At 36.9% G+C, this 25,191-nt stretch overlaps 1 protein-coding gene across 1 annotated transcript in view; it reads left to right on the top strand.

Moving 5' to 3' along the window:
* The window catches only part of LOC107046154 (neuronal acetylcholine receptor subunit alpha-7), a gene marked incomplete at its 5' end in the record, with an annotated part of 99,850 nt that extends 76,482 nt beyond the window's left edge, over window positions 1–23,368 (top strand). The window contains 8 exons of the mRNA XM_015268677.1: window positions 9,755–9,935; window positions 15,296–15,371; window positions 17,323–17,517; window positions 17,935–18,021; window positions 19,762–19,871; window positions 19,946–20,054; window positions 20,852–21,255; window positions 23,124–23,368. Coding sequence (XP_015124163.1) covers window positions 9,755–9,935; window positions 15,296–15,371; window positions 17,323–17,517; window positions 17,935–18,021; window positions 19,762–19,871; window positions 19,946–20,054; window positions 20,852–21,255; window positions 23,124–23,291 — 1,330 coding nt within the window. The remainder of the gene's footprint in view (window positions 1–9,754; window positions 9,936–15,295; window positions 15,372–17,322; window positions 17,518–17,934; window positions 18,022–19,761; window positions 19,872–19,945; window positions 20,055–20,851; window positions 21,256–23,123) is intronic.
* Between the last annotated feature and the right edge of the window lie 1,823 nt (window positions 23,369–25,191).

Below are 25,191 nucleotides of genomic sequence, written 5' to 3'. Positions count from 1 at the left end.
AATCAATAAAAATTACTTATCTTTTCCGTAATTCCAGAGCGAAATATCGTCATAGGAAATTTTACGGAGCTGTCACGGAATTTGTCCAGAGCGTTCCGTAATTTTTACCTGAATCTCCAGTGAAAAATTCCGATACCGTCACTTAAAATTTCTGCGTCGATTCCGTGATCGGTGAGCGAATTGTGAGTTCGGCAATTTTTACTGACAAAAATCATTTTTTCATAATGTTTACCAAACGTTTTTTTGGCACAAGTAAGATTTGTTCGAGAACTTTGCTGACTTTCCCCAGCGTAAGCAAAACATGATTGCGTTTCTCCACGCGTTCACCCCGAATTCAGTGGAGCGTGGGTGTATTCCCATAAACCAAACCAGCACGTTTGACCCATTGAGGTCCGACGTGGGTGGAGGCAGCCGGGGGATGAATTGTCGTCGAAGATTTCCAAATCGTCAGATATATATGCCCCGTATCTAGCCAAAGGCATTCGTACCATTCACTGGTAAACGTTTGGAGCCAGCCCCACCCCGATTAGCCAAACCATTTCCGTCTCCCTTTCCTCACAGCCCTAGCCCATCATGGATATTGCTAATACTGAGATCTTGCATATACAACTAACATCGGGGGAGACTAGTAAATACAGACACGTTGCCCCACCCACACATCGATAGCACACATTGACACGGCGAATACACACGATCCCCGAATTCTCAACCGATTCTAGGCCACAACGCGTGCATAACCCCCCCAGCCTTCTGCCTCTATCCTCCCTGTTCCATCATTTCTGCTTGTTCTAGTAAAGGTATATACCAATTCTACCTTCAACATACATTATCCATAGGACCTGCCCTGACGCGATTAGTGCCGCTGAGGGTCTCGAGGATTGGACGCACACACATTCGTGCTTCAGTCAGCCCACGCCACTCTAGATTGTGGTCCAACCCTCTTTCCTTATTCGGTGCATGACAAAATGGGTTTACATTCTGGACACGAGATGCGCCTGTGTGATGAAAGGGTATACGTCAAGGGCGGCCCGAGTCGAATAATTGGACCTGACAAATTCTACTTAGGTCTCTCCATTCAGAACTGGATAGGTCTTGGGAAGCCTCTTCCCAAGTGCTTCCGAGACCTTTCTACCTCTGGTTATGTCCCACTTCAGCACTTGTTAGGTGTAAGCAGGACTTGCATTCAGACTTTCCAAATCCTTGCCGGTCCCCGTAATTCTATGGGCCTATATTAAATCTGCGTTCATATCCCTATTTACTCATGCGTTATTGAAATAAAAAATGCAATTATTGTTTTTTTTTTAATCTCGAAAATCGACATTTCACGGGAGGGTGGAGGGGAGATGCATGTATGCGGAGGCTTGACATTTTTATCCAACAAGCGGAGAAGGTTGCAGAATCTATTCTAGCCACTCTTGCCCCTCCGCTTGCATGCATTGTCCAAATAAAAAAAGAAAGTGTTAACAAATCTGACCCTTGTTCCAAGTAAAAACCGAAAATCTGACCCTGTGGCCGCCGGTGAAATATTTTTTTTTTCAGTTTTCACTTTTTCCACATACTTTTGAGAGTTCTGAATAGTCCGTCGCTTAAATAGTTGGAATCAACGTTCACCCGGCTAAAAAATTCGATTTTGCCGAGAGTCGACTTTTTCCCGAGAAAAACGAAAAATCTGACCCTTTGAAAATTTGAAAAAAAAACTTCTTCAGTTTACACTTTTTCCACATACTTTTGAGAGTTCTGACTAGCCCGGCGCTTAAATAGTTGGAATAAACGTTCACCGCGGCTAAAAAATTCGATTTTGTGCGAAAATCCACTTGCCCCGGAAAACCCGAAAATCTGACCCTTTGGCTGGGGCCAAAAAAAACGGTTTCTCAGTCTTCACTTTTTCCACATACTTTCGAGAAGTTCTGAATAGCCCGTCGCTTAAATAGTTGGAATCAACGTTCACCCAGATCCGATCAATTAGCCCCTCATGTATAGATATTCCAAATTTTTATTTTTTTCCTCATTGAAGTAGTTTTGAAGAAAATTGCGAGCTAATAAAAAACATTCCGAGGGTTTCATTGGCATCAGGCGGTCAATAAATACAGAATCAACGTTCACTATTTTTTATTTAAACACCGCCTGCAAACGAGGAGATGAGGGTGGCTAAAATGATATTCTGCAACCCTGTCTCCTCGTTGGCTACAAATTTCCACCCTCCGCATACATGCCTTCCCCTTCACCCGCTCGTAAAATCACGCATTCTCGGTAGCATCGAGGAGGGCTTCTCAGGACCGAAAAGAACTGAGGATTCGAATGGTCTCTGGAAAAGTACGTCGCAGAACTGATTAGGACTTACCAGGTCCATCTAGGTCTGGAGAGATCTTGAAAGACCTGTGTACGTCCAATCAGAACCAAATCCTCGACTCGGGGGCGGAGTTGTGTTTGGGTAATCGAGGAAAGACGGTAGACTGAGGGGGAGAATTAGATCTGCTGAAAAACTATGTTGCGCGGGAGAATATTTGGTGCACTGAGAGAAAAACAAACACGTTGTCAAACAAATCTTGTTTGGGCCAACAAAATCGCTAGTTGAAAATTGCCAAAAAAGAATTTATTTGGTTCGAATTTGAAAGTCTCAAACATGAATAATTGCTCTGCTTTCTACAGCAACGAAATATTTGGCTCGAGAGGCGGATAATTCACACCAGACGGTGCCTTTTCAGGATGACAATATCTCATTCAGAGGAAAATTTATCAACAAATATTTTATCCCTANGTTTTTGCGACAAATATTCCTCAAAAACTCAACTGGGAGATAAGTCGACGTGATCCGTTGCACCGCTTCGCTACTGAATTGATTAATAATTAAAAAATCATTTATTCAATCTTAACAGAACATCAAATAAAGGAAAATTGTCAAATTACATAAATAATTTCTGAGGAGGAAATTCCCTCTGTGCAGTAAATACTCCATTTTCTGGAATCCTCCCCTTCCCCTCAAGACACCCCATGCAACCCCAAAATTCAGAGTCCCTTCCATAAATCCCATCAAAATTAATCATCAGAAATAGTGCCGGCAATCAATACCCTATCGCAGATATAAAATACACCGGCGGTGAATTCGGAAAGTCCCAGTGCCCCCCCTAAACTATTTGCTGCATCTCATCCGGTGCTAATTACCAGGACACTCAAGCGGTAATGGGTGCCAAGCGTTGGCGGTGCCAGCTATACATTACATTCCCCAGTCCTCCCGCACCCCAATAATTCCACGTGTCGTCGAAAGTATCGGGGGATACAATCTCCCTGGACCAACAACCATCGGTTAGTACCATTGCCGCGAGATTTGAAAGCTCAGATGGTATTCGCCCCAATACCCGAGCGCTTGAAACTCATTACGTATCGACAAACACGAATTTAATGCTTTCAATGTTGTCAAGTGGAAGGGGCAGAAATCCTGAAATGCTGGGCGATCGGAGAGGGGTGCGCGGCCGAATCCAAGTTGCCCTTGGCGTCCCTCCAAACACTGAGAGAAAAAATTGGTTCTTGAATCAATTTACTTGTGCATGGAGAGAAATTTTTGATAAAAATTATCCTACCGTTCTACAAAAGTGTGTCATGAGTCATCGTTTCATCATTTCTATCCCGAAATTTAGTGAAAATTAATATATGATGATCAAATTTTATTCTGCGTTAGAGAAATTTTATCCTGACGCATAATATATTTTACCCTTTCAGTCCAATAATTTTTGTGTAGAGAACAATGAATTCTAGAACAGTTGGTTAATTTTACTCTACCGACACGGTAATTTTTATTTTTATCAGGGTAAAAGTTCTCTAACGTAGAATAAAATTTGATCGTCATATATTAATTTTTACTAAATTTCGGAATAGAAATGAGGAAACGATGACTCATGATAGACTTTTATAGAACGGTATGATAATTTTTATCAAAAATCTCTCCGTGTGGACAAAAAAGAATGTTTCCACCAAAACAGGATAATTTTTGTAGTAGTAATTGCTCTCGTGAGACATTTATGTCTTTCGGGTGAATACATTCGTTTCACAGAGAATTATCTGAGGCTCCGGTTTTATCAAGTGAATGTTATTGACTTCATTCACGTGAGCATTTGAGAAAATGGAGTATTTACTGCGCAGAGAGAATTTCTCCACAGAAATTATTTATTTGAATTCAGTAAAGTTTATTTGAATCGAATAAATAAGTTTATTTAAATGAAACGAAATTGAGTTTTTATTTGAATTAACAATTTTTCTTGCATTAAGAAATTTTTTTTGAATTGAATACATTTGTTGTTCGAAGTTAGTGAAAATTTATATCATAATAATTTTTTATCGCTTCAAAAATGGAAGTGACTAAAATGAAATTTGAAACAGAAAAATGTAATAATTATTAGGGGAAAATGAGGTGAAGTCAAACGGCCTTTTCCTACGTATGGCCGCGAATATTGTTAAAACATAATATCTCACTCCCATTACAAAATGCATGAACATGTGATTTTCAGACAATAAGAAAATTCTCGATCTCGAGTGAATAAATTGTTTATTTAATATAATTAAATTCATTCTTTTGAAAGGAAGAAATTAATTATATTAAAAATATGATTCTTTTTCAATGCCTTTGTCCCGATACAGTGAAAATGTAGTGGAAATGGAGTTTGCTTCACGATGACTTATTCGTCATCACCAAAACGATGTCTGATGGCTTTTGAGTATTATCATCCATAACATATCTTATCCTTCAACTGGTGACTAATTGAAGTATCGTTCTCCGCCAAGTGCTCGAAGCTGGCTCGAAAATTAGATTTGAATTGTTTCCAATTCAATATAGTGGATCGGTTTGGTGGGTCTTTGATTGTAGTTTGTATCGTTGGGAAGAAAGCAGATGCAGGAGGTAGATTCGATAGGGGCGGCTCCGGGGGATGATTAGATCGTGTTACAAATGGGTTAGAACCATTGAAACCTACTCCCGTAAATGTACTACTGTGCGAAACTATTTCCACTCGCTCACTCTACGCCGAATCACCTGCTCATTACGAAGACGAATTCTATTGTCTCGACCTTTACACTGGGCTTGCAGTATTGAACAAGGTGGGGAGATGCATTGGGAGGTGCTTGTCGATTTTATATTTAATTTCCTTAATTTTAAACACGGAAAAAAACCTTATTATGTGAATTATAGGGTATTTCAATGCGAAGATGATTCTTTTGCATCAGGCCGGGTTGTAGCGAGTCCTCTTAAGTGTAATATAAGGGTCAGGCACTAAGTGTCAGAATATAAGGGTCAGAAAGTGGTGGTTAAAAAATAAGGGTCAGAATATAAAAGTTAAAAAAGTGGGTGTCAGGCAATGAGGGTCTAAATATAAGTCATATATTATGCCTCATCACCGTTTTTAGCCCTTATATGACCCTCATTGCCTGACACCCACTTTTTTACTTTTATATTCTGACCTTAATTTTTTATCCTAATATTCTGACCCTCTTTTTTTAACCTCAACCTAATATTCTGACCCTCATTCCTTCAACTTTACATTCAGGCCCTCAGTTTTTAACTCTAATATTCCAATCCTCATTTTTTAACCTCCACTTTTTGACCCTTATATTCTCACACTTAGTGTCTGACCCTTATATTACACTTGAGAGCTCTTGGTACAACGCGGGCTGATACGAAATAATCATCCTCGAATTGAAACGCCCATCCCCCATTCGAGTATAAAATAGACTTGAATCAAGTATATTTCAGCAGCGAAGTGGTAAAAGGAGATGAGTCAATGTTGCCTATTGAACAGTTTTCAATCAATATCTCGGAATCTAAGGGAGATAGCGAAATTTTTGTAATAACATTTTTTGTGGAGCCGATTGAGTGCTACAACAAATGTCATTATGAAAATTTCGCTACCTCCCTCAGATTCCGAGATATTGATTGAAAACTGGTCAATAGTCAAAATTGGCTTCTCTTTTTACCACTTCGCTACTGATTTTTTTTTTTTCGTGTAAGTAACACCAGGATATCAAGAATTCCTCCACTCCCTCGATTTATTCTCGTAGTTTCCATTTTCATAAACGAAGAAATTCCGCGGATATTTCAAAATACAATGAAAATCCGCTGTTTTACCCGAAACTTTTGAATTATTGTGTTCCTCGGATTACCATTTACTGACTATGCCAGTGCGTTTTGTTTCATCCAACTCGGTGAGCACAACGCTTACCTAGCCCCGGCTTACCGGCCATTTTCACATGAATAAAAGCACTAAGGATTTTCTATCGTATTCCACATTTTTCTCCCCCTCCACTCTTGCTTTGGTTATTTTTTAACTCCTTACTGAAGCTCTCGGTTCTCCCTCCAACGCCTCCTCTTCATACCACCCTCTCATTCGGGACAGGCTGTGTTCCGTGTGAAACGCCGTCACAATGGGTCGACGGTGCGGGCGGGTACGCGGCGGGGTAATTAACTTTAATAACACTGTCACTTCGTTTAACGAGTTACCTCATGCGGTACCTGTGCCGAGGCTCTACTGACAAAAAACAATTTAAGGTAAAAAAGTAACCGAGAAAATCGGTGAAAAATGGAGGAAGTAATGGGGGGGGGAGTGGACAAATACATACCAAAGTGTCTCCCTTTATCGACTTGTGGCCATCCCGCAGTGCAGACACGGGACACGTTATACCGCCACACGGCGAAAAAAGTTGGAGAAAAATTACCAAACAAGTAAGTAATCGCGGAGCGAACTCGATGGTCAGTACTTGTAATAGTGAATTTTCCTCCGTTGGCTCGGGAGAATTTCCTGAACGTGAGGGTAATTCGTGCCGCAACTGCAAGATCTACCCTGCATTCAATAAAAAATTATCCCGAATCATTCACCGAACGCGTTCAGTACAGTTTCACTTTCATTCGTACACTGATAGAAAGTTATTTTTATTGAGATGTCTTCTTCTTGGAACGAGTATTATATCTTGAACCAATTTCAAATGAATAAGATCTTACGGTGAATATCAATTTTCTTCTTAAAATACATTCACTTGAATCAAATAAAACAGTCCTGAACGTCAAGTCAAATGTATTCACCACAAAAATGGAAAAGTTATATTTTTTTAAACCTAATATAATCTCCAGTCGAGAAATTTTCTACTTTCATGAATTGATAAAAAATTCGTACCGAGGAGATGATTACATTGAGGAATGAATTGAATTCTGTTTTCTCGAATGAAGCCGATGTTTAAATTGAGCTTTCCGTACATCACATTGAACGAAATTTGTGATATCCAAGTTTGTGTAGAATTGCCGTAATCTGTGATTCTGTTATTGTAAACTAATGCGATTTTTTTTAGTCAAGAAATATAAACTTCTTTCAACTCAACGACATCTTACTACAATCTCAAAGCTTTTTCCGCGTAACAATATTCATCCTGATTCGACATACGAAATGCTCACTTCAATTATAATTTACTTGGAACAACGTATGATCGTGTTGATTGAGATAACAACGTATTTAGTCATGAGAATAATTTTGATTTTTGAGTAAACCAACGAATTTCTGGAGTTGGCAAACTTTTGGCTAGAAAGAAATCAAATACTCTCATTATTGCGACAAATAAAAGGAACTTCAATTCTAGAGAAGTTCGATGTCTCCCAATCAAATGTATCTCAAGAAGAGATAACTGGTATTCACTACGAAATCATGTTTATTTGAAATTTAACAACCAAATGAAAGTTAGTTTAATCAAAATTCTCTTGATAAAATTAATTTTTTCTGTCAGTATGTCAGCGTATTTTTTTCTTACTTCCATCTGACGGTCACGGGGACGAATGAAAATGAAATTTTACTGAACTCTTCTTTCCGTATATGATTCTTAAATACAAAAAAAATATCCAACAATTTTAAAAAAGCAAAATCAATCGATTGAATCGAAGTAAACATATAAACACAGAGACATCACTTATCTATATAATTCCAGGAATTCCCGGTGGTGAAAAGAAGCGAAATGTGGGCGGGGCAGTGGCCTGATAGATATAGCGGACCACGGGCTCGGTATCAAAGGGGCGGGAGGGGGGCAAGAGAGGGGAGTGAGAGGGTATGCGAGTGGGAGAGGAGCTAGGGGGTGCATCGGGGGGCTTTCGAAAAGAATGAAATAACGGATTGGGTTGCGGCCAACTGGCCAAGTTCCAACCAATCCTCAGCCGCCCCTGGATGTAGGGCTGCATGTACTATATATGAGCATTCAACCTTGCGAGTACCATAACCCCTTCCCTCATCCCTTCCAAACTCCTCTTTATCCTGAGCTGGGGGACTCTCGTCCTCCAGGATTTTTCGAATTTCCATTGGCAAATATTTTATCAATGATTACCACGTGTAAATCCATTAGGGTCCATGAATATTTGAGGATGGCTATGGCTGTCATGATTTCATGCGGAATATGGACGGCTGTATGGGAGGTACTCGGAGAGTAGTTTTTCAATCAAATTTTCAGGATTTCTTTCTTCCGATTGCCCATAGAATAGTTCCATTGCAGGGAATACCTTCCTTTTATTTCATATATCTATTCATACACATCCATTGATTCAAGTATATTTTATACTCAATTGGGGGATGGGTATTTCAATTCGAAGATGATTCTTTTGTATCAGGCCGGGTTGGAGCAAGCCCTCTTAAGTGTAATATAAGGGTCAGGCACTGAGTGTCAGAATATAAGGGTCAAAAAGTGGAGGTTAAAAAATGAGGGTCAGAATATTAGGGTCAAAACACTAGGGTCAGAACATAAAAGTAAAAAAAGTGGGTGTCAGGCAAAAAACAAACTTATGTCTAAATATAAGTCATATATTATGCTTGATCACCGTTTTTAGCCCTTACATGACCCTCATTGCCTGACACCCACTTTTTTTACTTTTACATTCTGACCCTAATCTTTTTATCCTAATATTCTGACCCTCTTTTTTTAACCCTGACATTCTGACCCTCATTTTTTAACCTCAACTTTTTGACCCTTATATTCTCACACTTAGTGTCTGACCCTTATATTACACTTGAGAGCGCTTCGTGCAAGCTCCGCTGATACGAAATAATCATCCTCGAATTGAAACACCCATCCTCCACTCGAGATTAAAATATACTTCACTGAGAGAAATTTCAATGGTAATTTCAATTAGAAGGGAATTATCGAAAAAATAATAATTACGGTAACAATAAACATTGTGGATTCAAATATTACGTTAAGGTGAAAATTACATCATAATGTTGATAACACTATTTGACAAAGTAAATCGAACGATAAATCCTAGTTTAATCTGCAAAGTTTATTGTTACTGTAAATATAAATCCTTTGACAATTCCCTTGGAGTTAAAATTACCATTGAAATTTTTCTCAGTGTTGTATCAAGTATATTTTTTTCCGTGTGTATCTATGTCCAATAGTTTTTATGTATAAAATTCAATTGTATTAATTGTTCGCTTCAACGTTTGCATTCAAGAGCTTCATTTTATTACACGGAGAATTCCTAAAAGTGAAATAAAAATCGAAAATCATTTTGGGTAACGATCCTTTTTTTTTTAATAAATAGGAACATATCAACCAAAATAAACCGTTATTCGCTGTTTACAATTAATGAAATCATAGATTTATTTCAGATAGAGTATTCAATTTCAAAATAAATTCGTCATTGTCCAAGATTTGCTCTGTTTGATGTTTTGACTCTCTCAAAAATAACTCCACTTTGCGCAATGGAATTCCCAAGAATATTAATCGTTTAAATAATTTCCAGTGCTGACGAGGGCTTTGACGGTACCTACCCAACGAACGTAGTCGTCAAGGACAATGGCACATGTTTGTACGTGCCACCAGGTATCTTCAAAAGCACCTGCAAGATCGATATCACATGGTTTCCATTTGACGATCAGCGCTGCGAGATGAAATTCGGCTCATGGACCTACGACGGTTTTCAGGTAATCAGTTCGATAAATCGATAAAACAAATTTGCAGGCGAATAAAAATAAGGGGGAAATTACTTTTGTCTTCATATATCCTAGCTTTTCTGCGAATAAATTAGCATTATGTTTCCGAATGGTCATTTCTCGCGTGATTTTCTGTTAATGTACATCATTTATCGTTTTATATTACTAGGGGAGGGTGGGGTAAAATGGACACTTTTGACTTTTTTTGAAATGTTCATGACTTGTTGGATTGTTCATGAAATAGAATAATTTCATTTTTCAATAGAAAGAACAATGATTCCTCTTTGTGATGAGTTTAGACTGAGCGCAATTGATAAATCTGTTTCTGAGTTATGAATATTTTTTAAAAAGTCAAAAGTGTCCATTTTACCTCTTCCTCCCCTATAATAATTTGGGAAAAAAAAAATTTGGGAAACAATTTTTGGGAAAAAATTATATTAAATCTTCTTCTATCAAGTTGGTTGATTTCCCTGAAGTAAATCCGCTCCACACGGAGACAAATTTTTTAGAAAAATTCTAGTGCTAGCACGGGAAAAGAGGCGCAAAGTGACGGCCAGGAAAAAATTCCAGTGCCGGCACTAGAAATTTTATTGGAGAAAACGTGAATTTTTCCCAGTATTTCTGTAAAAATTCCACAGAAGTCCCCAGAAATTTTACCAGAAATACCAAGAAATTTTACTTTAACAGCACTAGAATTTTTCACAGACGGTGGATTGTGATTTTTTCCAGTACTCGTACTAGAATTTTTCTAGAAAATTTCTCTCCGTGCATCAAATAAATATTCTCAAGTGTAACATATAGTTTTTCCGAGCTAATTTCTTCTCTGAGTGCACAGCTAATAAAATTCTCAGAACACCTTACAACTCTATTTCTGAAATAAACAATATTTTTATTCCCTGTTTTTATCTCTGAAACTTAATTTCTCGGCGTTAATGAACTGCTCCCTTTCGTTATCACCGGTACAAAAACCTTTCTCAATGCAAGTTTTTATGTAGCAAGTCATTACGATGTAAAAACCTGAATTACATCTCTTCAGGTCGAAGCCCTGGGCTGATTAATTAGGGAGACGTTTCACTTGAATCCACCCCATCCCTCGCAAGTAGAAAATTCTCGTTCTTCTTGATATCTCAAGGTACAAAGAAAAATAATTTCTTTTTTCCCCTTTCTTGGGTTTCTGTTATGGAGAATATTCTTAAGGCACCTATTATGGATCATATTCCATCCCTCTGAGGGTTGAAATTGGGAGTGAAATTGAATTTCTAGTGGAGATCGCTTCGTGAAAACTTGGCGGAGGAGCTGGATGAATCGGCGAAAGAAATTCCAAGTTTTTATTTATTAAGAATTTCCCGGAGTGAAATGTGAACTTAAAATTCACTTTAGAGTTCCAATGCACGATGAAAGAGCAGTTTTCTCACTGGAATATTGATCTTCGAATCTTTTTTTCCTGTTTACATTCGACCATCTGTATATAATATTAATTTACTGTTACCTGAGTAACTTTCCAATTGTAACGTGGTTTGAAGTGAATAAATTTTTTGTTCAATGCAATTAAATACTTTTTCTTGAAATATGTAAAAACATTTCGAATGAAAATTTTGATTTGATTCAAAAGCATAATTTTTCCGGGTGTAGGGGAGACCGGGGCAAAATGAGACCCCTGTAAAATTTAATATTTTCCACAAATGATTGATTGTTCTACAGTTACTAATGAAATTCCCCATTGTTAGTAGACGTAAAGTAATGTAAATATAACTCAGATTTCAAAGATTACAATCTGACCAAAATCTAAACGGAAATTGAAGAAAAAAAAAAAAAAAAAAAGAATTCGAAAATTCTTTCGGTCAAAATTCGCATTTTTCGAATTTTTCTGGCAAATTGTTGATGTGATTGACGCGAAATAATATACCGTTTTTGCGTTTTATCATTATTGACTGACTGACGAATTTTCATGGTTGTGCAATCATTTTCCTGCATTTTTTCTAAAGTTTTGTGAATTTTCGAAGTTTTAGAAAAAACGCAGGAAAATGATTGCACGACCATGAAATTGCGTGAATTATTAAGTAATGATAAAATGCAAAAACGGTATATTTTTTCACATCAGTCCGGACAACAGTTTGCCAGAAAAATTCAAAAAACGTGAATTTTGGCGAAAAGGGTGTAATACATCCTTAATAAGAATAGAATTATTCTGTTTAAATTAGCGCTCAATTCTTAATCTAATATTATTGATAATGATTAATTAATAAATGCCGAAATAACACAGAGTCTTATGAGAAAACCAGCTATTCGAGTTTAGAAAAAGATTAAAATCTAAAAAAATCTTGAAAAATTGGAAAGACCTAAATAAAAATTCCGGGCGAAGATTAGTGTGAGTGTCAAATTTTTGTGATAAATAATTTATGTGTCTGGATAACCCGAATGTACGGGATGCCTTCGTCAGACGAGAAACTATTGTTTAAGAAAATAATTGTATAGAGAATTTGATGCATTCGGAGTTCAAAGATTCGAGTTCATGCGAAGCATAAACTTGGCGAGGCATAATCTTTGCGACATTGGATCCTTGCGGCGTTCTACCCTCGCGAGACACAACTCTTACCAGGTATAATACTTGCGAGGTTTCATCCTCGAAAAGTATGACCATGACGAAGTTTAATCCTCGTGAGGTCAATCGGGAGAGACTTAATTATTCCACTCGGTTTATGATCAATCGACCCTTGTCCTTAAAATTTCATAGACAGCCGACTAGTAATTTTCAGATGATAAATATTGAATGCGATCTAGGGGGAAAAAATTATAAAATTTCAGATTACACAGAAAATTCTAAATTTTTAAGCAACACTGAGACAAGAATTCCTCAACTTATTAGAATTTTCTACGAAAAAATGAATATTCAGTGTTAAATTACGCTGAATTTCCAATGAATTGAAAATTTAAGAATATATCCACTGAAAATTTCCTGATTTCTGGCAAGTTTCAGGGAATAATTAAACTTACATTTGCAGTTTTCATTAATTTTTCCATGAGATTTTGCATTTTCAACGACGAAATTTCTCGAAATTTTAGTGGAACTCAAATGTGATAAAAATTCCCTTAAAGTGTATCGGAAATTTACAGCCAAAAAATATTGGAATAATTTAATAAAAGGACGAAATGTGTCAACCTCTGACACGACCGGTCACTCAATTATTTTTCTTATCATTTTGTCATTTGAAGCTTGAAGTAACTGCATTAATTATCAATTGAAATAATCTTTTGTCCTGTTTAAGTTGCTATAAAGATAAAATTATACATTGCACTTCAAAATAACATTTCTATATTAAAAGCGCGTAATTTCGTGCCAAAGAAAATCGTCCACATTGATTATTAAAAAATAAATTAAATTTTGCAACATAACGCATTTATAATCTCCATCATATTTTTCATTTTTCTAAATGAATAATAATATCATGAAAATATTAAAATAACACGCGTTACATTGAAAAAAAAAACACTGGACTCATTTGTCTCATTGAAAACAAAAAAACTGAGGGGTCTCATTGTGCCCCGGTCTCCCCTACTTATTGTTTACACTTCAACTTATCCTCAACCCCACGAAAATTGACTTTTCCAAGTACCCCCAGCCGCGATTACCAATTGACACCCTGAAATTTTCATTCCAGCCGTCTAGACAGATGTTTTTTTAAACCATTCCTCCATGCATCTGCAATCACCCCGAAAAAAAATTGACCGAATTCATGTTTTATTCCACGTATCCAACCCCGACCTACTTTACACCGGGCGATCACTTCTCGTCTCTCCGCCCCAACATCCGATAGGTTAATATGAAAATTCCAGTGTCGCATCGCTCGTTGTGATTTGCAACCCTCTCCGAATCTTGACGGACGAATAAAAAGCCCTGGCAGGAGCTTTAGCACATTCCCACCGCGTCCTTGATAGGGTGATACATCGCTCGTAAAGACTGAAGACCCGAGACATCGATTGGCAGGTTAATAATCGATTATAAAGGCAATTACATCGTTCCATTCCCACCCTCCGCGCCCATCATTCCTCCTCGAAGAATCCGAGTCTCGGGGATTTTGGATGGGATACGGAGGGTTTCAATCGCTACGCTCAATGGAATTCCCTTTATCCAGATTCATTTCGTTTGTGAGTCAGTTCAGCGTGTACCCGGAGCATCAGATTTATTTCCTTTGGATTATCCAACCGAGAGTCTTGCCGGCATCACGAGTATTTGATTCCAACTGCAATGTACGTTTCTCGAATTGTTCGGCTCTGGCTCTTTCCACTTTCCTATTTTCTGATTCCGAGTGGAAGCTTTGTAATCGTTAAAATTAAGTTTTTGCATTTTGTTTTATATTGTGTTATATTTATGCATTATGATCCAAAAAATTGGACAATGCAAGTTATGTCTCGCATCGCTCCATGACACAAAATGACATAAAATATTTTGTGTCACACGGCAATAAAGGTATTATGTGACTGGTCGAAATTTTCGTTGGTGGAGGCTTCCGCGCCAAAAATTATCAAATCATAAAAAATTATCGATTCAAAAAATTATTTGAATAACGGATGAAGTGAAACGAAGGAAAAATAGTGTTTTTTTTTTCAATTGTTGGTTAGAATCGTTCTTTGAAAATATGACATGGTAAAGTTGCATAATCTTCAATAGACATGAACACAGAACTTCAATAGACTTACAGAATTTCAATAGAAATTCAGTAGATTTTTTAAATAAAACGGCAAGATTTTGTTGTGATTTTTTTTTTCAATTTGACAAAATGTACAAAGTGATTTGTCTTTTCTGTTTTTTTCTCTGTTGCGTATTTGGGTTTCCGTTAGCGGGGGGACTTCGTGATAAAATATAGATTATGTCATACAAAGTGAAAATGAAGGTCTTCAAGACGTCTCAATTGAACACATTAAAGTGCAACCGGAAATTTATTAAAATTCCAGAATTTTAAGGGCCATTTTCAGTGAAATCATCATTGCATCATTGCATTACCAGTGAAATCTGAAATTTCATGATTTGTTTCCCCCTAAATCTGATTCAGTGTCACTGTCCTGAAAATTCAAGAATATATTTTCCAGAATTTTCTGATTTTCTATTCATTTCCAGGGAAAAATGGACCGGAAATTGGCAGTTCTGTGTGATTTTTCCACGAAATTCTGACTTTTCAAAGACAAGATTTCCGGAAATTTCAGTGGGATAGGAACACGATAAAAATTTCCGAAATTCAGCACGGAAAATTCAGACAAAATTTTTTAACAGAGTGCCCGAAATTTCGAATATCTCCATAAAGACGTTGTTTCCACTTTTTCTATTGAATCTATCCTATTTTTCCTCTTTACAGCTGGATCTCCAACTGCAGGACGAGACGGGCGGAGACATAAGCAGTTTCATCACCAATGGCGAATGGGATTTGTTGGGTAAGTACAACCTTCACTCAACCACGTAACACCATCATCGATGTCTCCATACATTCATAAAAAAACCGAAGAAGACTTGAGGAACCCGAGGAGCTCCCGATTTCCATGCGGAGAATCCTCCGGTCATGATTCTCGTCTCAATTCCTCGATTACTCTTTTATTTCCCGGATATACGGATATACAGGCTTTATCCTTCTTTTTTCCCTTTCTGAAACTCTCCCCATGTACCACCACTGAATACTTGCTTCACTGCAGATTCGCTCGTGGATTGACCTCGAACGAGTCTGATAATCTTCACGTACGCGGTCGACCCGGCAGCAAACGCGCGAGACGTGATTCGAAGATGAAGTAACATCTTATTGTTACACAGCTGACAAACAAACGATCATTCAGTTGCGTTTTATTTGAGTTTTGAACTTGTTTCCATTCTTCTTTTATGAGTTGTGTCAATCAATTGTTTGTAACAATACGGCCATCATTTTTCGAATCAACAGAAGAATATTTATTCTTCATTTACGTCAATTTGTGGTCACTATAGAAAAAAATTAGGAGATGAACAGGGGGAGAGATAAACTGGGCCGTATTTAATCATTAATTTCTCCCAGAGATGTGGGAGAAATTAATGGCATGACCGCCATGTTCCCTTTCAGTCGGGTCGGACGTAAAAGACCGGTTTTATGACCGTTTACTGATCCCGGCTGAATTGTGTACGGGAAAAGACCAAAAATCGTCTATATAGTTGCAAATTGACTTTCATTTTTATTTCAGTCCGAAAACTTTCAATAGAATTGAATAAAATATACTTGATTGACTGATAGAAACGAGTAATTATTGTTAACGAATGGATTTGGTTGGAGACGAGGGTCTATTTGGTCTCACCAAATGTTCATTTATTAATAGTTGACGAATCTGGTTTGAAATAAATGAATCACTCTATCAGTGTTCAAGTATATTTTCTACTCAATTGGAGGATGAGTATTTCAATTCGAAGATAATTCTTTTGTATCAGGCCGGGTCGTAGCAAGCCCTCTCAAGTGTAATATAAGGGTCAGGCACTAAGTGTCAGAATATAAGGGTCAAAAAGTGGAGGTTAAAAAATGAGGGTCAGAATATTAGGGTCAAAACATCAGGGTCAGAATCCCGACTGAATTGTGTACGGAAAATGACCAAAAATCGTCTATATAGTTGCAAATTGACTTTCATTTTTATTTCAGTCCGAAAACTTTCAATAGAATTGAATAAAATATACTTGATTGACTGATAGAAACGAGTAATTATTGTTAACGAATGGATTTGGTTGGAGACGAGGGTCTATTTGGTCTCACCAAATGTTCATTTATTAATAGTTAACGAATCTGGTTTGAAATAAATGAATCACTCTATCAGTGTTCAAGTATATTTTCTACTCAATTGGAGGATGAGTATTTCAATTCGAAGATTATTCTTTGTATCAGGCCGGGTGGTAGCAAGCCCTCTCAAGTGTAATATAAGGGTCAGGCACTAAGTGTCAGAATATAAGGGTCAAAAAGTGGAGGTTAAAAAATGAGGGTCAGAATATTAGGGTCAAAACATTAGGGTCAGAATATAAAAGTAAAAAAAAGTGGGTGTCAGGCAACGAGGGTCTAAATATAAGTCATATATTATGCTTGATCACCGTTTTTAGCCCTTATATGACCCTCATTGCCTGACACCAACTTTTTTTACTTTTATCTTTTGACCCTAATTTTTTTATCCTAATATTCTGACCATTTTTTCTAACCCTAAGATTCTGACCCTCATTTTTTAACCTCCACTTTTTGACCCTTATATTCTCACACTCAGTGTCTGACCCTTATATTACACTTGAGAGCGCTTGGTACAGCCCGGGCAAATACGCAATAATCATCCTCGAATTGAACATTCATCCCCCCTTCGAGTATAAAATGTAATTTAAAAAATCATTTATCCACAGGAGTACCTGGTAAAAGGAACGTCATATACTACAACTGCTGTCCAGAGCCCTACATTGACATAACATTCGTCGTAATAATAAGAAGACGAACACTCTACTACTTCTTCAATTTAATAGTACCATGCGTACTAATTGCCAGTATGGCTGTCCTTGGTTTCACTCTGCCACCAGACTCTGGTGAAAAATTGTCCCTGGGTGAGTTCATTTATATCTCAAAATAGTTCCTCTGCATTGTTTAGTCTGTGGTTATTCTGGTCGCCCTCGTCCAATAGCCATGCAATCAAACAATCCAATTCACAATTACCAGCCTCCCTCCGTGTTTCCTCAAATACAGAGGGCAATAGAAACGCGCAAAAAAAACCAGGAGAATGAAATTCGAACGAGAGAACAGTGCCAATCACCGATGGAATGGTTCAATTCAACTCGCGGTCAAATCCCCATTTTCTTCATCTGGACATTTATTTCGAGTGTCACGTTTGCCAAGCGTCGGTTCAAGCTCCATGTGCCCACTACAGCCAACGATTATCGTTGCTGCTCCTGCCCTCAACCTCTTGTATTAGTGTTACTTATCTGTAACGTTGTAATTACTGGAATAATGGATATCCTTTGCAGGGGTAACGATTCTCCTGTCCCTCACAGTGTTCTTGAACATGGTTGCTGAGACAATGCCAGCAACGTCCGATGCTGTGCCGTTATTAGGTGAGTCTTGGGGTTATTCAGTCACAGTGCGATATAAATTGTTGTCTGCTCGATGATTGGAATAATTAAATGGCAATCACTAAAGGTCGCTGTTACGTCTGATTGATCAAACGATTTGTCGATTGAGTTCAAACTTAAATGGACCAAGGGGAACGATTTATTTGGATGGAATATAGTTTATTTGCGCTTTTAGTCACAACAAATGAATAGTTTTTGGATGTAGACAAACATTTCTGGGAGTTGAATGACGATTTTATTAACATTGGACTTTATTGAAATGTAACAATTCTTCGTTTCGGGCAAATGAACTGTTGATTTTATGGAAACAATTTATGCTCATTATACGGAGAGAGCATAAAATTGAAAAGTTTTATGTGAATGTAGTAATCGAGGACTATATCGGAAAACTTTGAAATTTGATTTATTTTAAGCGAACGTTTGAGATGGGAAATTCATTTTTTACAGCAGTATGAAATGCACGGATGAAAAAATTGTTTTCAAAAGTGTTCAAAACGTTTTATTTTTTTACCAATTTTTACTATTGAACGACGAGAAATTACTAAAAAAAAACACGACGAAAAATTACTGAACAAGTGAGGAAATTGTAGAAAAATTTACCCTGGATTCCGTCAAAAATTGTCCCGGTGAACGTAAACGACTGCTCAATATTCACAGAGTCAACATAAAATTTGATTCGTTTTAACCGAACGTTTGCGATGTGAAAATCATTTTTTACGATTTAACGTGGTAATTTTTAACGCACAAAACAGCATAAAATGCACGAACGAAAAAATATTTTCCAGAAGTGTTGAAAACGCTTTATTTTTTACCAATTTTTATTATTGAACGACGAGAAATTACTCAAATCGTATGAATTTTTACTATGTTAAATTGTAATTTTTTCTTACGATTTAAAACTTTAGTTTAAACTCTCCTACATTTTACTCGAGGAAATTGCAGAAATTACTATGTTGACTAGTAAAAATTCCAGCGGACAACGAGAACGTCGATTGTTTTCAATTCTTGGAGTCTCCTCCCTCTGTCGACCACGCAATGGCGCGGGTGGCGGATTGAATAATTCTAAAAAATTCAATCCTTCCTCTCCTCCCACCTCTTTTTCAGAATGAATACACGTAGAGCAAAATTATTGATAATAATTGTAAAGGATGATAAAGAAGATTAAATATGGTTCTTCACTTCGGTTATTCAAAAAATCCCCCTCTCCCTCGTCCTGCGAATATTCATTTTGAAAGGGGCAGAAAATATTTTTTTAACCGACAAAATAAAAATTCATGTTTATCCATCTAAATTTTACTCGTGTCAATTGGAAATTCAACTTTTATGCTACCGTTTTCTACTGTACTGACTCTCAATTTTCACTATATTCAATAGTAATTTTTCCGACAGACTCTATCGCATTTTAATTTTGTCAGCCGTATTATTTGTTCTCAAAATGACTGTTAAATAGTAAATTTTCGAGTGTGGCAGATATGGTTCTGCATTCTATTTCTCACATTAAGATCTGCTATGTTCCCACAGTAAAGAATAATTTTACTTTCTTTCCATCTAAAATAAACATATGAATGGACTCATTCCCAACGAAAATAGTAGTTTATAAGTAGTTATTCTAAAAATGGAAATGTGGAAAAACATGAACATGATAAATCTCGTAGATTTCTCCAGCATTCTGCCCCATGCGCAAATGTCTGACTAAGTCGTTTCTATTTAACTGATTCACAGGTACATACTTCAATTGTATAATGTTCATGGTCGCCAGTAGCGTGGTCAGCACAATTCTCATCCTGAACTATCATCATCGTAACTCAGATACTCACGAAATGTCTGAATGGGTAATTGATAATCCCCAATAGCTATTGCCCCCGTTGATAACACGCACTTAATGATGTGTTAATCTTGCACCCAGGTGAAAGTACTATTTCTCGGCTGGTTACCCTGTGTTCTGAGAATGTCGAGGCCTTGCGACAAGGAGGAAAAAGACGCTCAAAAGTCGCAAAAGCCCTCACCAGTAACAGGCAAGTTATTTCTGTGAAAACTAGTGTTTCATCGCGTTGACGATACCCCTAAGTTACAAATAATTTCCCTCACACGAAAAGAAAAATTCAATTAAAATCACCAGACAAAACGTAGAAATTCCGTTTCGAAACGTAATCTGCGAGCGAAGTAAAATTCAATAAAAAGTGTGAGTCCACTCGTCTGATGACTCATCGCAGTGGGGACCAATCGTTCCGTAATTTTTCCCCAACGATTAAGAAATTTTACAGAACGGAACGTAGAAATAACTCACCAGCTTCATAAAAATTTTGTTCGTCCGAAAACAAGACGTTTGATAGACATTTTCATAATGCCCTCAAATACAAGTAAAAAAATTTAAAACATTTTCTCTGCTTCAGCCCAAGGCACTCGAAGACTATTCAATAGTTATTGAATGTCTTAACATATTAATTTGAGCCACTAAACCCGGTCTAAACCGAGGGTCACAAAAAACTCCCAAAAGAGGACAAAACGTCTCAATCTCAAACCCAAGTTTTTTTCCTATTTTTAGCACACTCTCAACTCCTTTATGTACTTCATGTTTATAACGAGCAGTTTGATGTTCAACGGTGTGTAAAGTTATGAGTTCACATGTGCTTCATTTCAACCATTACTTATTTTCCCTGTATGAACAGCATTAAAAGCATTTCACCATGAAACTCAACATTTCATGAGATTTTATTGTCAAAACATTTAGCTGCTAAAGTCTCATATTTCATGCGGCTGTGATAAAGCGAATCCTTTTTCGTTTGAACGTAAAAATGAATATAACCCACAGGTGCCAACAAAGGATACGGTGATCTCGAGCTCCCCCAGAGAAGCAGCAAATCATTGTTGGCGAATGTATTGGACCTTGAGGATAATGCCCTGGCATCCCACAACAACCTGTTAAACAATGTTTACAGTACACCGGGGCCTCATCATCATGCTCTGTCGGGGCATGGTCACAGTCACATACACACAACACCACATCATCATCACAGTCATACACCGGCACCAACGCCGCATCATCAACACGCAACGCCTTTACCACATTCATCGTATCCAGCGCATCAATTGAGCCATACGCCGCATCATCATCAGCATCCACAGGATGGTACGACGCCCCAGGTTGAAACGATACTACAGAGCGCATGTTTTTGTGCACGTTACGAGCTCGTTCTTATTTTGAAGGAAATCAAGGTAAAGTATGGCATTCTCATTCGCAGAAAAACGTAATGAATTCGATAGAAAACTAGTTTTTGGCCGATTCTACACTGAGAGAAAAACAAACACGTTGCCAAACAAGTCTTGTTTGGGCCAACAAAATCGCTAGTTGAAAACTGCCAAAAAAGAATTTATTTCGTTCGAATTTGAAAGTCTCAAACATGAATAATTGTTCTGCTTTCGACAGCAACGAAATATTTGGCTCAAGGGGCGGATAATTCACACCAGACGGTGCCTTTTCAGGATGAAAATATACAGAGGAAAATTTATCAACAAATATTTTATTCCTAAGTTACAAGATTGCTATCATATCATTATTATTGTTTCATTTAAGGGTTCATTTCTTGTCTGTGGTTATTAGACAGCCGAAACGAAAAACTACTATCCCTTGTTTCGCATAAAACAAAGATTTTTCGGGAGCAAAATACGTATGGGAGTTTCGAATAACGAAGGAGTAGTGCTGGAAATGACATTTCTTGCGTATGCAGAGAATGCAATTTTTTTTTAACTACTAAATCTATTTTTCCGGCGCACTCTCTGTATGTTTGGCGCAAAAAATTATTTTTTGATAATTTTCAAAAAACTATTCTCTTGGCACAAGTAAGACTTGTTTGAGAACTTTGTCGCTTTTCTCTCAGTGTATTAGAGAATTCTTTCTTCAGCTTTAGTGCGCTTCTTTTAATACAGAATGTCTGACAGACAATAATGTATTGAAAGAATATTATTTTATTATTGTTATTCATTCATCTCTTTGGTGTTGGCAACGTTTTCCTTGTTTTACGCTTTTATATGCCTCCTCCTCTCCTTAATGATTGAGTAACGTCAATTATGTAAAAATTCTTCTACTTTTCGAGAAATTAATATTCTGGTTTCTATTCCGAGGAGATTTTTTTTTGAAATTAGACAAAAAAGTGTAATTTCCAAGGAAATCTCCTCAGAATAGAAACTAGAAACTATTTTTCTTTCTGAATAGGAAAATGAATCTCATATCCTCTTATTCATTTGATTCTTCTTCTACATCATATGAAAAAACAAATAATATTTTACAAATATATACGTGATATATTCAAAAGATGACATACAAGACTAAAAATTTGCTCATTCGAGAGATTTCCCCAATAGTTATCAAAAACAATTGTATAACATAAAAAATATTAAATGAATAAGGAAACCTCTCCCGAAACCTGCAGAAAAGCACCTGTAACCGATATTAATAATCCGTCACATCGAAGAATAAAGAACCCTCGAACTTTCCACCCCCCCCCCCCCCCCTTTCAATCCGCAAAGTCAGCAAATATGGCCAATGCCAATGTGTGTGGTAGAAAATATTTCCGCGAAGTCGACTAGAGTGAAAAAGAGAGAAAGCGTGAAGCTTACCGGAGTATCTTCCACAGCTGACTCAACTCCACCCTATACGCTCCATCTCATATGCGAGTGTTTGGGAAGGATTATTCCTTTTCGACTCATGTCCAAACTAGATTTTTTTCCCATCCACACGCCCGGATTAAACTCTACCAAAACAAAAGAGAAAAAACCCTCATTGACCTCTTTTTTAATACCATGAGCACCGCAGCCGGCGGGGCGCGGGAGGAAGGGCAGTAGTTTCTGGTGAAATAGACAGCTGTGATATACACAAGTGGATATATTTTAGAAAACGATGTGTCAAAAATCATCAGAATATCTCAGCATTCACTCTGAAGTGAGACTGATGAATTCTTACCATATTCTTTACTAAAATTGTTCTGCTAATTTATTTAACCAAAAATTACTCCCACTGGGTTGAAGTATATTTCACAACAGTTTTCACTGAGACATTGTCTCCCTGTTATGTTGGAAAAAAACAGATAATCACGGATCAGCTGAAAGCTAATGATGAAAATACGAAGATAACCAACGACTGGAAATTTGCGGCAATGGTGATAGACAGGATGTGCCTAATCATTTTTACTCTGTTCACCATTATTGCTACAATCACCGTCCTATTTTCAGCGCCACACATCATCGTCACGTGATTCAAAAGAGCACACCATAAACCACCATTAAGTGGAGCCGCTCATTTACGTATAAATAATATACGAGTATTGGTTGTTACGGGTCGTTTTAACCGTGCTGTAGTCACGTTTCAACAGCAACTTTTTTTATGCTTGTAAAACAATATGGATTATATAATTATCCTGTGTCGTACTGTGACTTTTATTAAAACGTAAAAATGAAAAAAATTATTGTAATAATCGGGTGGGGATATGGAGTACTTAACTCAGCAATGTCGTCATCATTTTTTAGTACTTCGAAGAGGATGAAAACGTAGGTAGAGGAGTGTAAAATGCTACGAAAACAATTTAATACGCCTTAGCGATCATGACTTCATCTCATCCATGTTACAATGCGATTATGAAAAAGATTAATACACGTTTCCGATGATTGAGGGATTGGGATTGCACTGTTAGGAAAATAGGGAAATTTCGGCGACAGTTGACTGGTGATTTTCAGATTTCACTGGGGATTCAAGGAAATTTCAAATTTTTGAACAGCTGGAGACCGAAAATTTACTTACTAGTTCACTGGAATTTTCAATCTAGACGTGAATATTCAGGGACAAATTGAGAACTGAAATTCGCAGTTTCCATTCATTTTTTCGTGAAATCAAAAAATGGATTGGTAAGGAAAAAAGTTAGTGACTAATGGTGATAATTAAAAAAATATAGAATTTCAAATTTCACTGAAAATTTACCAAAACTTACATTTCCAATAAAAACATGAATATTCAGTAGCAAATTACGTTGAATTATCAATTAATTGGGCTGAAATTGAGTCTCCATTAATTTTCGGTGAAATTTAGAATTTTCAATAACGAAATTTCATGAAAATCCAGTGCAACTATAATTTAATTCAGTAGGCAAGTGGTAAAAGGAGATGAGTCAATTTAGACTACTGACCAGTTTTCAATCAATATCTCGGAATCTAAGGGAGATAGCAAAATTTTTGGTATAACTTTTTTTGTGGAGTCGATTGAGTGCTACAACAAATGTAATTACGAAAATTTCGCTATCTCCCTCAGATTCGGAAATATTCCTCAAAAACTCAACTGGGAGATGAGTCGACTTATTTCCCTTTACCATTTCACTACTGAATTAATTAAGGGAATTATTATTATAATTAAATTTAATAGAAAGTTTCTAAGAAGTCCACCGAAAGTTTCCGCCAAAATTTTTAACAGTGTACATGGTACGATGATTCTGAATATTCGTCATGATAAAAATCAAGACATACTGAATTATTCAGACTAGTTAAAAATGAAAATGAGAATTAAAATGAATTGATTTCCTCAGTGTGCCATTTTCACATTAGCGAAACAAGAGAAATAACGTAAAATGATAAAATGCAATATAAATAGATAAAAGAGGCACACGGCGAAGACACTTTTGTGCAAGGAATGCCAATGCGCACACATTATACTCTCAACACAATGAACTGCCAAGGTGATTCAAATGCCAGTGAATTTTATTATCCGTATCAGTAGTATATGGCGAAAAGGAGAAAATTGATGAAAAAAAAGTGAAAAATGAACTTAAAAAATGTGAATAAAAATTGAACGAAGGGAGGTGAAACAATTATAGGTGAATTTATACTGCGATTGCAAGTGGCGTGCGATTCTTCGGGCTGGAGAGAAGTGTTGATAAATATTTGAAATCAATAATACGATTGTTTGTAAAATTATGATCATTCTTGGAGGATTTATCTCGTGAGTACGCTGTATTATTTTTTCACTTCAATTGATTTTTAATAAATGTCGGAGGATAATTGGTGAAAACACACTGTGAAAACTAGTGTCTTCGGACGTCTTAATTTGAGACATTAGACAGTAAATAGGTCGGGATGATTGCAATTTCGAGTGGCTTTAAATAAGACGTT

Source organism: Diachasma alloeum, unplaced genomic scaffold (genome assembly GCF_001412515.2).
Source record: "Diachasma alloeum isolate Michigan unplaced genomic scaffold, Dall2.0 Dall_scaffold_01221, whole genome shotgun sequence".
Taxonomy (NCBI): Eukaryota; Metazoa; Arthropoda; class Insecta; order Hymenoptera; family Braconidae; genus Diachasma; species Diachasma alloeum.
Note: the sequence above shows the minus strand (reverse complement) of the source record. Positions and strands in the feature narration are given on the sequence as shown.